The sequence below is a fragment of the Periplaneta americana genome, chromosome 15 (assembly GCF_040183065.1).
Source record: "Periplaneta americana isolate PAMFEO1 chromosome 15, P.americana_PAMFEO1_priV1, whole genome shotgun sequence".
Taxonomy (NCBI): domain Eukaryota; kingdom Metazoa; phylum Arthropoda; class Insecta; order Blattodea; family Blattidae; genus Periplaneta; species Periplaneta americana.
In genome coordinates, this window is record NC_091131.1 from 20,380,709 (window position 1) to 20,394,660 (window position 13,952).

The following is a 13,952-nucleotide window of genomic DNA, read 5'->3' on the forward strand; positions in this document are numbered from 1 at the left end:
GGACTCTCACTTTGAGAGAGGAACAGAGATTAAGGGTGTTTGAGAATAAGGTTCTTACGAAAATATTTGGGGCTGAGAGGAATGAAGTTACAGGAGAATGGAGAAAGTTACAGAACTGCACGCATTGCATACTTCACCTGTCATAATTAGGAACATAAAATTCAGACGTTTGAGATGGGCAGGACATGTAGCACGTATGGGCGAATCCAGAAATGCATATAGAGTGTTAGTTGGGAGGTAGGAGGGAAAAAGACCTTTGGGGAGGCCGAGACGTAGATGGGAGGATAATATTAAAATGGATTTGAGGGAGGTGGGATATGATGGTAGAGACTGGATTAATCTTGCTCAGGATAGGGACGAATGGCAGGCTTATGTGAGGGTGGCAATGAACCTACGGGTTCCTTAAAAGCCAGTAAGTAAGTAAGTACAAGGGGAGGGGGTCAAACTCGGTAACCCCCCTTGCATAGCTCATGAGTCCTCCAGACATGTTTTACAATTGGAGTGGGACATACTGAACATATTTTATAATTTGGCTTATGATGTGGGACTTGTCGGACACCCTGTAGGTCACACGACACTAGTACTGGCATGCAAGATAATAGGATCAGTACGATTAACTGCTACAAACATCCCAAAAACCAAAAAATTTTTGTATAAGCTGTGCGGATGCTTTAGCAAAGAAGGGCAGCACTGCTACTTACAGACTTGTTGCTAAATCTACGTATTACTCTGTGAAGAGATTTATTAAATCTATATACTTAGACTTCAACAAACAAAATTTGATAACACAATCCCAAGGGAAAAAATGGAACTCTCTGCATCAAAATCCACAGTTAATTCCCGATTTACCACGAAAATCGTCTGTAGCTGCATTTAGATTGGCAACAGGCCATGATTGTTTGGCCAAATACCTGCATAGAATTGGAATATATCAGTCCCCTAACTGCCCACTGTGCAACTCAAACCAAGAAATGGATTCGGAACACCTCAAAATCTGTGCTTCAGTGGCTGGTCATGATAATATCTTTGAAAAATATTGGAGTGCAAGAGGTCAAATGACTTTATTGTCAAATGCCTGGCATTAGAAAACAACAACAACTTTTTTTTCCACAGAATAAATGGCGCTATACTCACTCATCACTGACAAGTCCTACTTTATCAACGATTCCTGAGTGGAGAAATATTTGTTGTGCTCCTTCTTACGCAGTAGTGTCCTATCAGTTCTTGCAGAAGCTGCGATGTGAACCTCATTGTGAAGTAGAATATGAATTCCACAATGCTAAGTACGCTGCACCCCAGAAAAAGGCTCACTAGTCCGCCTGCCCCCACTGAAAAAGGTTAAGCAAAGATATTGTCACTTTAGTTGACTGTTCTATCCTATGTAATACAGAATGTTCCAAAAAAATAAGTTACATAATGAAGCAAAATGGAGTACAGGCAAGACAAACGCAGGTAAAGTCATCAGGCAAAACTAATTTTTAGGCAAGGGCACCGGTAAGAAAAATAGATGTGTAGACAAGATTGATTGTAGGCAAGATATCATAACATGTACTAACTGGAATCCATAATTGTACCTATTTTTAAAAAGGGGGACAAAACCAACTGTGGTAACTTTCGAGGAATATCACTTTTGTTGACGTTGTACAAAATTTTGTCCAATATTCTTTTGAGAAGATTAACTCCGTACGTAGATGAAATTATTGGGGATCATCAGTGCCGTTTTCGGCGTAATAGATCGACTATTGACCAAATTTTTTGAATTCGACAGATAATGGAGAAAAAATGGGAGTATAAGGGTACAGTACATCAGTTATTCATAGATTTCAAAAAGGCATATGACTCGGTTAAGAGGGAAGTATTATATGATATTCTTATTGAATTTGGTATTTCCAAGAAACTAGTTCGATTAATTAAAATGTGTCTCAGTGAAACATACAGCAGAGTCCGTATAGGTCAGTTTCTATCTGATGCTTTTCCAATTCACTGCGGGCTAAAGCAGGGAGATGCACTATCACCTTTACTTTTTAACTTCGCTCTAGAATATGCCATAAGGAAAGTTCAGGATAACAGGCAGGGTTTGGAATTGAACGGGTTACATCAGCTTCTCGTCTATGCAGATGATGTGAATATGTTAGGAGAAAATACACAAATGATTAGGGAAAACACGGAAATTTTACTTGAAGCAAGTAAAGCGATCGGTTTGGAAGTAAATCCCGAAAAGACAAAGTATATGATTATGTCTCGTGACCAGAATATTGTACGAAATGGAAATATAAAAATTGGAGATTTATCCTTCGAAGAGGTGGAAAAATTCAAATATCTTGGAGCAACAGTAACAAATATAAATGACACTCAGGAGGAAATTAAACACAGAATAAATATGGGAAATGCGTGTTATTATTCGGTTGAGAAGCTCTTATCATCCAGTCTGCTGTCAAAAAATCTGAAAGTTAGAATTTATAAAACAGTTATATTACCGGTTCTTCTGTATGGTTGTGAAACTTGGACTCTCACTCTGAGAGAGGAACATAGGTTAAGGGTGTTTGAGAATAAGGTGCTTAGGAAAATATTTGTGGCTAAGAGGGATGAAGTTACAGGAGAATGGAGAAAGTTACACAACACAGAACTGCACGCATTGTATTCTTCACCTAACATAATTAGGAACTTAAAATCCAGACGTTTGAGATGGGCAGGGCATGTAGCACGTATGGGCGAATCCAGAAATGCATATAGTGTGTTAGTTGGAAGACCAGAGGGAAAAAGACCTTTGGGGAGGCCGAGACGTAGATGGGAGGATAATATTAAAATGGATTTGAGGGAGGTGGGGTGTGATGATAGAGACTGGATTAATCTTGCACAGGATAGGGACTGATGGCGGGCTTATGTGAGGGCGGCAATGAACCTCCGGGTTCCTTAAAAGCCATTTGTAAGTAAGTACTAACTGGAATGTCTTTATCTCCCGCAGGTGATCTATGACACTACATGCATGAGGGCGTTCTCAAACACTTTAGTCTCGTTGCCTGCAGGTACTTGAATCGAAGATATCCTGGTCAGTGGATTGACAGAGGTGGATCAATTGCCTGGCCTTCACGTTCACCTGATATAAACCCCTTGGATTTAGGTCCATAATACACTTAAGCGAGAAATATGTAATATGTTTGTCGAGCTATGGAAAATGTTTTCCTTTAGCACTGAGTAGCGCTCGAAATAAGGCATAGCTGACATTGGTCGGCTAGCGATTTTTTGAAAACATAGCTACGTACTTCTCCCTCTCACAGGTAACCTAACCTAATTGTAGCCTATAAAATTTATATTACGTGAATGAAATTGAACAATTAATATAAAGTCAGATGTTCAAATTGATGTAACTTTATTTCTACCAGCGCATATCAAACCCAAAGACTTTGTATCGTATGATATATGTCTTTGATCAAACTGCCTTCCATATGGTGTAATGACGTAATAAAATTCGTGTTTTAATTATCTATACAGAGATGGCTCCACTGTGTAGCAACATGGTTCTCATTCTAGTATGAAGACGTTAGGCTAAGCTATGCTGTGTCCACACATTACATAGTTCATAGCTCTCGCTGTAGTGTGTTACAGGCCTTATACTTGTGAGACCATTTACAACTCTGGTTTATTCGTCTGCAGTGGCAGATGTGGCCACTCTCAGCAATGGAACTATAGCAGGTTGTGAGACAATATGAAACACCAGAAATTTGGGAGTGTCTTCGCACGTGCAATGAGGGCCCATACCTTGGGAACCGAGCACTTCCATACCTATGTACAGTTCCAGAAAAAAAAATGGCCAGCTTGAATTTTATAAGCTCCAGATTCAATACACTGCGCATGCTCAGTGGCACACACAAGATCGCTTTGGCAGTTATTGAAATTAAATTTACGTCAATTGTTGTAACGCGAAAGGCATTTGAAAAGACGCAATGAAAACGGATCTATTCTCAATAGTAGATGAATATTTATAAATTGTGCAGTAAAAGAGAATTGTAGTAAAGGAAATGAATCTGCATAATTAATAAAAAAACTTTTTCCTCAACAGTATCCGAACCCTGAACTTCGTAGTCTGCGAGCAAGCATGCTAGCACAGAGCTATCAAAATGCTTGCAAGGAATTATAGCAATCAGGGTTGTCATACTCTACTGTGTTCGTTTATATAATGACTCTTGGCCATTAATTTGATCTTATTTTCAGACCAATTTCGTCTTTTTACATTAGTTGTAAAATCCTTCCTATAATACTATTAGAATAACACTGGGTTGAAAACCGTTGTTAACTTGTTGTGGTGTGAATCGTGCTGTGTAAGGATCTTCAAGAATTGGGCCATTTTTTTGTACATATAAACAATTTTCATTGTTCACATAATATGAGGAACATTCTTCTTATTTTTGTGACACAAAGTTGCGGAAACACAAAATTACGGCACTAGTAATTGAAGACATTATTACTAGAGCTAGGATTTATATGTAGTAAGAGTTAAAAATGACGCCGAGTATAGTTGAGTCGATGTGATGCCAGTTAAGAAGGTTTTAAGTCTGGTTGACAGGACTCGAAATGCAAGAAAAGTCACAAGGACTAGACAATGCAGCTTTCAAATCCCCCGCTATTTTGTAAGTGGTGGTTAAGAGGATTAAAGACCCTTAGTGCTAACTAATGGAAGTACTGAATGACAAGAATGGCAAGTATAAAGAGTGGGAGGCATGGCTTGCATGTTTATAAACTATACTTACTTACTTACTGGCTTTTAAGGAACCCGGAGGTTCATTGCCGCCCTCACATAAGCCCGCCATTGGTCCCTTTCCTGAGCAAGATTAATCCAGTCTCTACCATCATATCTCACCTCCCTCAAATCCATTTTAATATTATCTTCCCATCTATGTCTCGACCTCCCAAAAGGTCTTTTTCCCTCCGGCCTCCCAACTAACACTCTGGATTCGCTCATACGTGCTACATGCCCTGCCCATCTCAAACGTCTGGATTTAATGTTCCTAATTATGTCAGGTGAAGAATACAATGCGTGCAGTTCTGCGTTGTGTAACTTTCTCCATTCTCCTGTAACTTCATCCCTCTTAGCCCCAAATATTTTCCTAAGAACCTTATTCTCAAAAACCCTTAATCTCTGTTCCTCTCTCAAAGTGAGAGTCCAAGTTTCACAGCCATACAGAACAACCGGTAATATAACTATGTTTATAAACTATACCGTCTAAAAATACTAGCTTTTACTACATACGAATCCTAGCTCTAATTATTACAAAAACAGCCACGTACATTTCACGTGCATGAAAAAAAAAGGTAGTGTTCGTGCAATAAGGAGCGGGAAAAACAATCTCATAAATAGTTGTATGCTAGAGTCAAGTCAAAATGCTAATTGAATAACACATTTAAACATATTTAAAATCAAACGAATAAACAACATTTCTTGCATTTTACAGTATATTTATAGAGGAATATTTTCTAACGCCTCAACCAACTTCATTTCTGTAAAACAGTGAATAGGAATAATGAATAAAATTTTCAGATTTTCGAAACAACCGACAGAATACTGTCATTGAAAATAAATAAAGTATTGGAAAAGTTTTGTGTCTGTTCACTACAATTATCGATCCATGTCAATAATACTAAATTTCGAGGATATTGGAGTATGAAATACATAGAGAACTCATCTCAAATATAAGCAAAATGAAAATGTAGCATTGGATAACATAAGAGATATCACGTGTTACTGTGTATTAAGCTGCATTGTTTTAAAGTTAATGTAGAGTTAATGCTTACCGAAAGTTTCCAAACTGCCTCTGTTCAACCGGACTTGCATCTTCTTATATGACGGCAAGTATGTTATATGCATAGTAGTTTTGTCTGCGTCGGTATAATTCCTGTAGAGAAGCAATCAACAATCACATCAGTAAATGTCATAGTTCATTCCTATCTTCTTATAGACCTGTGACAGGGGTGTGGCATCCATAGATGTGGTGGAAGTGTTGCTTTCTCTTTTATTTTTAGAGAAAAAACATTTTTTTATTTGTATATGGATAAGGTCATTATTATTACTTTTTCTTATATTTTGTGTTTATGCAACGTTTTGACTCAAGATGAATCTGAACATGCGGATGATGTGAAATGTTACTGTGATGTTACCTTACAAATATATCTGCTTGTCATAACGAGTTGCTAGGGGAAAGAAAAGGGAGGCAAAGATACCGAAGCATTATTCTTTCTCTCTCTCTCTCACAGTATGTAACTAGCCAGTGGCTTCTGCCTGTTTCTGACGTTTCTCTGCTGTATTGACAAGAAGAATCAGTCATCTAATATTCGCAACATGATACTGTGTAACATTTCAAAATTCAAATCACTATAATGTTATTTATCAGTAGCCACATTTGTTAATATTAGAACTACAAAATATAACATTACTAGTAAATAATAATAGTAATAGTAATAATAATAATAATAATAATAATAATAATAATAATAATAATAATAATAGGCCTAATACATAATCACTATATGTGAATATGTTGTTGTTGTTTTCTAATGCCAGGCGTTTGACAATAAAGTCATTTGACCTCTTGCACTCCAATATTTTTCAAAGATATTATCATGACTAGCCACTGAAGCACAGATTTTGAGGTGTTCCGAATCCATTTCTTGGTTTGAGTTGCACAATTGGCAGTTAGGGGACTGATATATTCCAATTCTATGCAGGTGTTTGGCCAAACAATCATGGCCTGTTGCCAATCTAAATGCAGCTACAGACGATTTTCGTGGTAAATCGGGAATTAACTGTGGATTATGATGCAGAGAGTTCCATTTTTTCCCTTGGGATTGAGTTATCAAATTTTGTTTGTTGAAGTCTAAGTATGTAGATTTAATAAATCTCTTCACAGAGTAATACGTAGATTTAGTAACAGGTCTGTAAGTAGCAGTGCTGCCCTTCTTTGCTAAAGCATCCGCATTCTCGTTTCCCAGGATTCCACAATGGGATGGTATCCATTGGAATACAATTCTTTTATTGAGTGATATTAATTGAGAGAGCATTTTAGTTATTTCTGCTGTTTGAGATGAAGGTGTGTGTTTAGAGACTATTGATAGAATAGCTGCTTTGGAGTCTGATAATATAACTGCATTTTTAAATTTACTGATGTGGCATAAAAGATTCCTGAGACATTCACTTATTGCAATGATTTCAATGTGAATATGTGATTTTCGTGATTCTGTCCGCTCAGTCCAACTGTTCTCGAGTTTTACTCATATTCAAAGATAATCCATTAACCTGAAACCAATGCTTAGCAAAATCTAGAGAATGCTTCACTATAAGGTTTAGGACCTCCATACTATTATTGGAGCAATAAAGTGTAGTGTCATCGGCAAATAAAACACAGTCACTACCAATATTACAAGGTAAATCAGCCATCATTATAAGAAACAAGAGGAGTCCCAAAACAGATCTCTGAGGAACTCCAGTTTCAAGTTTTAGAGGATTGGAATATGTGCCATTGACATAAGTTTGTTGAGTAAGATCAGTTAAAAAACTTGCAAATCCAATTCAGTACCGGTGATGTACCGGTACCGAAGTACATATGATATTTCCATGCAAGAATTCTGCGTTATCATATGATGAAGGATGGATGGAGCAGAGAAAAATTCTCTCTGGCACTGGGACTCAAACCCAGGTTTTCAGCTCCACGTGCTGATGCTTTATCCACTAAGCTGTGGACCTGGTTGGCGAGTTGGTATAGCGCTGGCTTTCTATGCCCAAGGTTGTGGGTTCGATCCCGGGCCAGGTCGATGGCATTTAAGTGTGCTTAAATGCGACAGGCTCATGTCAGTAGATTTACTGGCATGTAAAAGAACTCCTGCGGGACAAAATTCCGGCACAACCGGCGACGCTGATATAACCTCTGTAGTTGCGAGTGTCGTTAAATAAAACATAACATTTTCCACTAAGCTTCACCAGATTTCAGTCCTGATGCCGGATTGAATCCTCTCAGTTTAAGTTCCACCTCTCAGTTTCCCTTTAGTGGCCAACCCTCATGCATTGTGTCACAGATGTGTGCCAGAGAGAATTTTTCTCTGCTCCACACATCCTTCATCATATGATAATGCAGAATACCTGCACGGAAATATCAATTGTACTTCGGTACATTACAGTAATATGATATGCGTAAATAATCACTTCGTGATTTAAGAGGCACTCACTCCATCGGATCCCAGCCATTTAGTCACTCGTAATGACTGCATCTCTGCACAAAGTGTGTTGGACACTAAAGGGAAACTGAGAGGATTCAATACAGCATTGGGACTGGAATCCGTTGTGGCTTAATGGATAAAGCATCAGCACGTAGAGCTGAAAATCCTGGGTTGGATCCCAGTGTCGGAGAAAATTTTTCTCCACTCCACTCATCCTTTATCATTACTAATAATGGCTTGATGAGAGATGCAATCAAACACTTTCAATAAATCATACAAGGTGACCAAAGTCTGGTTATGATTTTCGATATTGTGAATAACAGTAAATGGTAGATACCAAGTCTTCTTCAGCATCAATAGTGGACAATTTTTTCATAAAACTGTACTGAACTTTGGAAAAAAGAGTATTATTTTCAAAGTAATTGGTTAATTGAATTTTTATCAATCATTTAAAGATTTTAGAGAATATAGTCTGATAATCAGAGATTTTCTTACCTCTCATTTCTTATTAAGTTGAAAAATGATGTAGCACAGTTTGGCAGACACTGGCAATCTGCAATAGCTCTAGAAGATAGAAATTTTTCTGCAAGAAACAAATCCGTAATATAGTTGAATGTATCAATTAAATTCCATGAATACCAATGATGTCGTGGAAAATTTCAACACAATGTAAATTACAGAAATGAGAACTTTGAAATTGATTGTACCTAGACAACGAACTTGTAGGAGCTAAACGATGGCATTTAAAACACTAAAACGAAAATAAAAATGATGAGAGGGATTATATTATTTATTAAATATAACCGGTACGTCTTTAAAATCCCGAAAAGACTAAGTATATGATCATGTCTCGTGATCAGAATATTGTACGAAATGGAACTATAAAAGTTGGAGATTTATACTTCGAAGAGGTGGAAAAATTCAAATATCTTGGAGCAACAGTAACAAATATAAATGACACTCTGGAGGAAATTAAACGCAGAATAAATATGGGAAATGCGTGCTATTATTCGGTTGAGAAGCTTTTGTCATCTAGTCTGCTGTCAAGAAATCTGAAAGTTAGAATTTATAAAACAGTTATATTACCGGTTGTTCTGTATGGCTGTGAAACTTGGACTCTCACTTTGAGAGAGGAACAGAGATTGAGGGTTTTTGAGAATAAGGTTCTTAGGAAAATATTTGGGGCTAAAAGGGATGAAGTTACAGGAGAATGGAGAACGTTACACAACGCAGAGTTGCACACATTGTATCCTTCACCTGACATAATTAGGAACATTAAATCCAGACGTTTGACTATTTTTATTCATTATTTCCTCCTTACTTAAACAAATATTTCAATAAAACACCTTTAAGGATATTTATAATATTTAAATATGTTTTACAGAACTCTTTATTGCAAACTTGGCAAAATATTCATCTATCAAGTAATGTGAATTCATGAATCTGCTGTCGAATAACGAAGCTTTAGTAGATTTCATTTTTAGTATTACATGACGAAAGACTTTCCACAAGTAAATACGGTATTTGAAGCTCAGAGAATCAAATGCTGTGTATTATTCAAGTTAGAATTTGAGCCGTTCAGAGCAAAAGTGGTGTAAGTCAAAATTGGGTAATGAGGTTTAAAGTAAAAATTCTGTAAAATACAGCGCAGAGTAAGCAATTAATATGTCCTTGCTATCCACTGACTACTAATTGTTTAAATAAATAGAATATTAATTGCTACTTTGCGCTGTATTTTACAGAATGTTTACTTCAACCCTCATTACCCATTTTTACTTACACCACTTCTGCTCTGAATGGCTCATTTATAAAACAGTTCTATTACCAGTTGTTCTGTATGGTTATGAAACTGGACTCTCACTTTGAAAGAGGAACAGAGGTTAAGGTTGTTCGAGAATAAAGTGCTTAGGAAAATATTTGGAGCTAAGAGGAATGAAGTTACAGGAGAATGGAGAAAGTTACACAACACAGAACTGCACGCATTGTATTCTTCACCTGACATAATTAGGAACATTAAATCCAGACGTTTGCGATGGGCAGGGCATGTAGCATATATGGGTGAATCCAGAAATGCGTACAGAGTGTTAGTTGGGAGACCTGAGGGGAAAAAAGACCTTTGGGGAGGCCGAGACGCAGATGGGAGGATTATATAAAAATGGATTTGAGGGAGTTGGGATATGATGCTAGGGATTGGACTAATCTTGCTCAGGATAGGGACTGACGGAGGGCTTATGTGAGGGCAGTAATGAACCTCTGGGTTCTCTAAAAGCCATTTGTAAGTATTATGTATATTAAGAACCCGAAGGTGTATATATTTTTCCAAAATAACGCAAAATCGAACAATAACGTGAATTTGTCAAAATTACGAACTTTATGCGAATTAGATGTTTGCTGTTGTTGGTTTTTTAAGACTTTTTAAAATTTTTCCATCGCCACAAAAGTCATATTCAGCTCTTGATGTGTTCTGTCCAGAATTCATTAACAGTAATGTAGATATGACTCTAATGGGAAAGGTGTTGTCTATTCCGTTCTTTGGAAGTCAAAATGATTCTGTGATAATAATAATAATAATAATAATAATAATAATAATAATAATAATAATAATAATAATAATTATAATATAGGAGAGTAAAATTACATTTCATCCGCGAGTGGAAAGTTTAGTGCCTGAGGCAAAGCTGAGTGTGATCATTTCCAGAAATGCATAAGATCTGTTTACTCTCGAATGCTATACAAGATTTTATCCATTACTGGTATCTAAATTGAAATTCAAATTGTAAGCGTTTTCTTTTTTGTAATATGTTGTTTGTGAAGAAGTTATAAATGAATGGATGTATGAATTTTATTGTTACTTATGTGTTGGTTGTCAAGAAGAGAGTGATTTAAAAACTTTTAATTCACTGCTGTGAATAAAGTCCTATACATTGATGATATAAAAGGAGAAGAGTTAGACCAACACTGTGGATTGTGTCCTGGTATAGCTCAGGTGGAAAGAGCGCTCAGTGCGCATAGGTGGGAGGATCTGGGTTCGATTCCCGGTGCTGGAACGAATTTTTCTCAAATTAATAAATATATACAGTATAGCTACTTATAGTCAATGTTTATTCAAAGAGATGGCGAGGCCTCATATATGAATATACAGAGTGTCCCATTTATCTTGTGAACCTATTGTAACTTTTTTGTTTGGCTAAGTATTGGAATTTTTGTTTTTGAGAGTTATGTTAGAACGAGGGGCTAACATGAGTGTAGAGATTTGGTGCATGTAACTACATTATGATACAAGATACACGTGACGTCATCAATTTTTCAAATAGCACTACATTCTATAATCATGTTACATTGATTACACACATTAAGACGAGTTCAAAAATGTATCACAATGTCAGCTTTCCAATCAATAACAACAAAATGCCATCAGAATGTGCCATTTGTTGTGGTGCTCATTCATCTTGTGCATTAACTTACACAAAACGAAAGACGACTGACGTCTGTACACATTGTGTGTATTGTGTTTGCTGTCTTAACATGTAAACAAACCACAACAACTGTCGACGTCACAATCCACGTAAAGTGGCCTGCACATTCTCTGGACCTGTGGCCACTCGACTTCTTCCTGTGGGGTACTGTAAAGGACAGTGTGTACCAGAACATTCTGACAATACCAGACGACATGCAGCAATGCATTCGACAGGCTTGTGTTTGCATTCAGCCAGCAACATGCCGGGCAGTCATACGGTCTTTCGGGGAACACTTTCTAATGTGCACCATTTGGAACATTTTCTGTGACTCTCAAAGCATAACATTATCACATTGGAAGTATGTTTTTGTTTCGTTTTGTTGTTGCTGTTGATTAGGAAGGTGACATTGTGATACATTTTTGAACTTGTCTTAATGTGTGTAATCAAAGTAACATGATTAAAGTATGTAGTGCTATTTGAAAAATTGATGACGTCACGTGTGTCTTGTACCATAATGTAGTTACATGCACCAAATCTCCACACTCATGTTAGCCCCTCGTTCTAACATAATGCTCAAAAACAAAAATTCCAATACCTATCCAAACAAAAAAGTTATAATAGCTGCATAATATAAATGGGACACCCTGTATGTATATACCATTGTTTAGGTTTCTAAGGACAGTGAAATAAAGACCAGTTTAGATACCAATCATTGATAAAAAATTAACCTACCATTATTCTTCACAAGACATTGTATTCCTTTCATGTCACACCTTGGTACATCCCCTGCAATAAACCATAATAGAATGAGATAATACATTTCATTGAACACACATGAACTGTATAAGTGAGGTTAAAAAGGTAAAGGTAAAGGTATCCCCGTAACATGCCATGAAGGCACTTGGGGGGCATGGAGGTAGAGCTCCATGCTTTCCATGACCTCGGCACTAGAATGAGGTGGTGTGGTCGGGACCACGCTCTGACCGCCTTTTACCCCCGGGAAAGACCCGGTACTCAATTTTATAGGAGGCTGAGTGAACCTCGGGGCCGTTCTGAAAGTTTGGCAACGAGAAAAAATCCTGTCACCACCTGGGATCGAACCCCGGACCTTCCAGTCCGTAGCCAGCTGCTCTACCAACTGAGCTATCCGGCCTACTTAAGTGATGTTAACTTCTTTAATTAATAACTAGAGTCCTGTGTTTGGTTATCTAAATCCTCCAAGCAACCCACAACAGTGCAGGTATGTATAGAGTATAGCTTGGCGGCATCCAACACTACTTAGTTCAGGTCAGTGAACATACGAAAACAAAACAAAGTTGGACGATTAAAAATGAGTGCTCCAATAGAAGAATTTTCTAGTGAGCACTTCATTAGGAAAAAAGAAAATGTATTTTATCAGAAAGGAAGAGAAATTTTTCATTTGGAACACTTGAAATGTTTATGGTCATTGATTGTATTGTGTAGAGACTCAAAGCACGTGCTCATAATTTGTTTTATTTCAAGTTTGTGCTGACACTTAGGTTTTTTCGTTTGTTGATTCCAACCTTTAATTAGATCTAAAGTAACTAGATGCGTTTTACATATGGTACTGTAAACATCAGGGGTAGGCAAATTCTGGACATCAGGTAGCCATAGCGACTAAAAATTTTTATTGTTCGACTTCAAAATTTTTTGAGATTTCGATTTCTTTTATGTTACTACGACTAATACATAATGTTAACAAAAGTGGTTGTAGGAAGTAATTCGAACTGCGCTTTTAAAATTTTTTATGCTCGACCATGCCGAAATGTACTAATTATACATCTGATAGCAGTCCTTTAATGTATGTCATTAAAGTACACCTACTCATTAAAGTACAGGTCTTCAACCAATGATAACTCAGCTTACATGTGTTCAGCCAATGACAAGTCAGCTTTGTACTGTTATAAAACTGCAAGTATCGATTATTCTCGGATATGCAATCGAAAGAGAATTAGCGAAAAGTCACGGAGGCTGGAAATCCAATACTGTCGCAGAAGGTTATGGTCTGTTACTATAATAATTAGCGTTAATTGTAAATAATATTCAAATAAATTCAATTTGTCATCTCGTTTTTCAATGTCGAATTCAATAATCAAGGTTATAATATTATAATATTATCAAGTTTAACGGGACTACGTCAAGGTCAATGACATTATTGTTCATCGGAAAAAATCAATACTTTCGCGTCTGCGCACATCTCACAATTCACGACCTAGAACAAGGTCACTTCCGATCTTGTCAGTTACGAATAAAATGTATACATCTGAA

The 13,952-nt window shown here is 37.0% G+C and overlaps 1 protein-coding gene across 1 annotated transcript in view; it reads right to left on the reverse strand.

Annotated features, from left to right (window-relative positions):
• Positions 1 to 362: 362 nt before the first annotated feature.
• LOC138715609 (sodium channel protein Nach-like) overlaps positions 363 to 13,952 on the reverse strand; it is a 62,239-nt gene continuing 48,649 nt past the window's right edge. Inside the window, exons 12-15 of the mRNA XM_069848683.1 lie at positions 12,396 to 12,449; positions 8,701 to 8,788; positions 5,791 to 5,891; positions 363 to 1,328 (exon numbers count right to left, since the gene is read on the reverse strand). Coding sequence (XP_069704784.1) covers positions 1,159 to 1,328; positions 5,791 to 5,891; positions 8,701 to 8,788; positions 12,396 to 12,449 — 413 coding nt within the window. The 3' untranslated portion in view covers positions 363 to 1,158. The remainder of the gene's footprint in view (positions 1,329 to 5,790; positions 5,892 to 8,700; positions 8,789 to 12,395; positions 12,450 to 13,952) is intronic.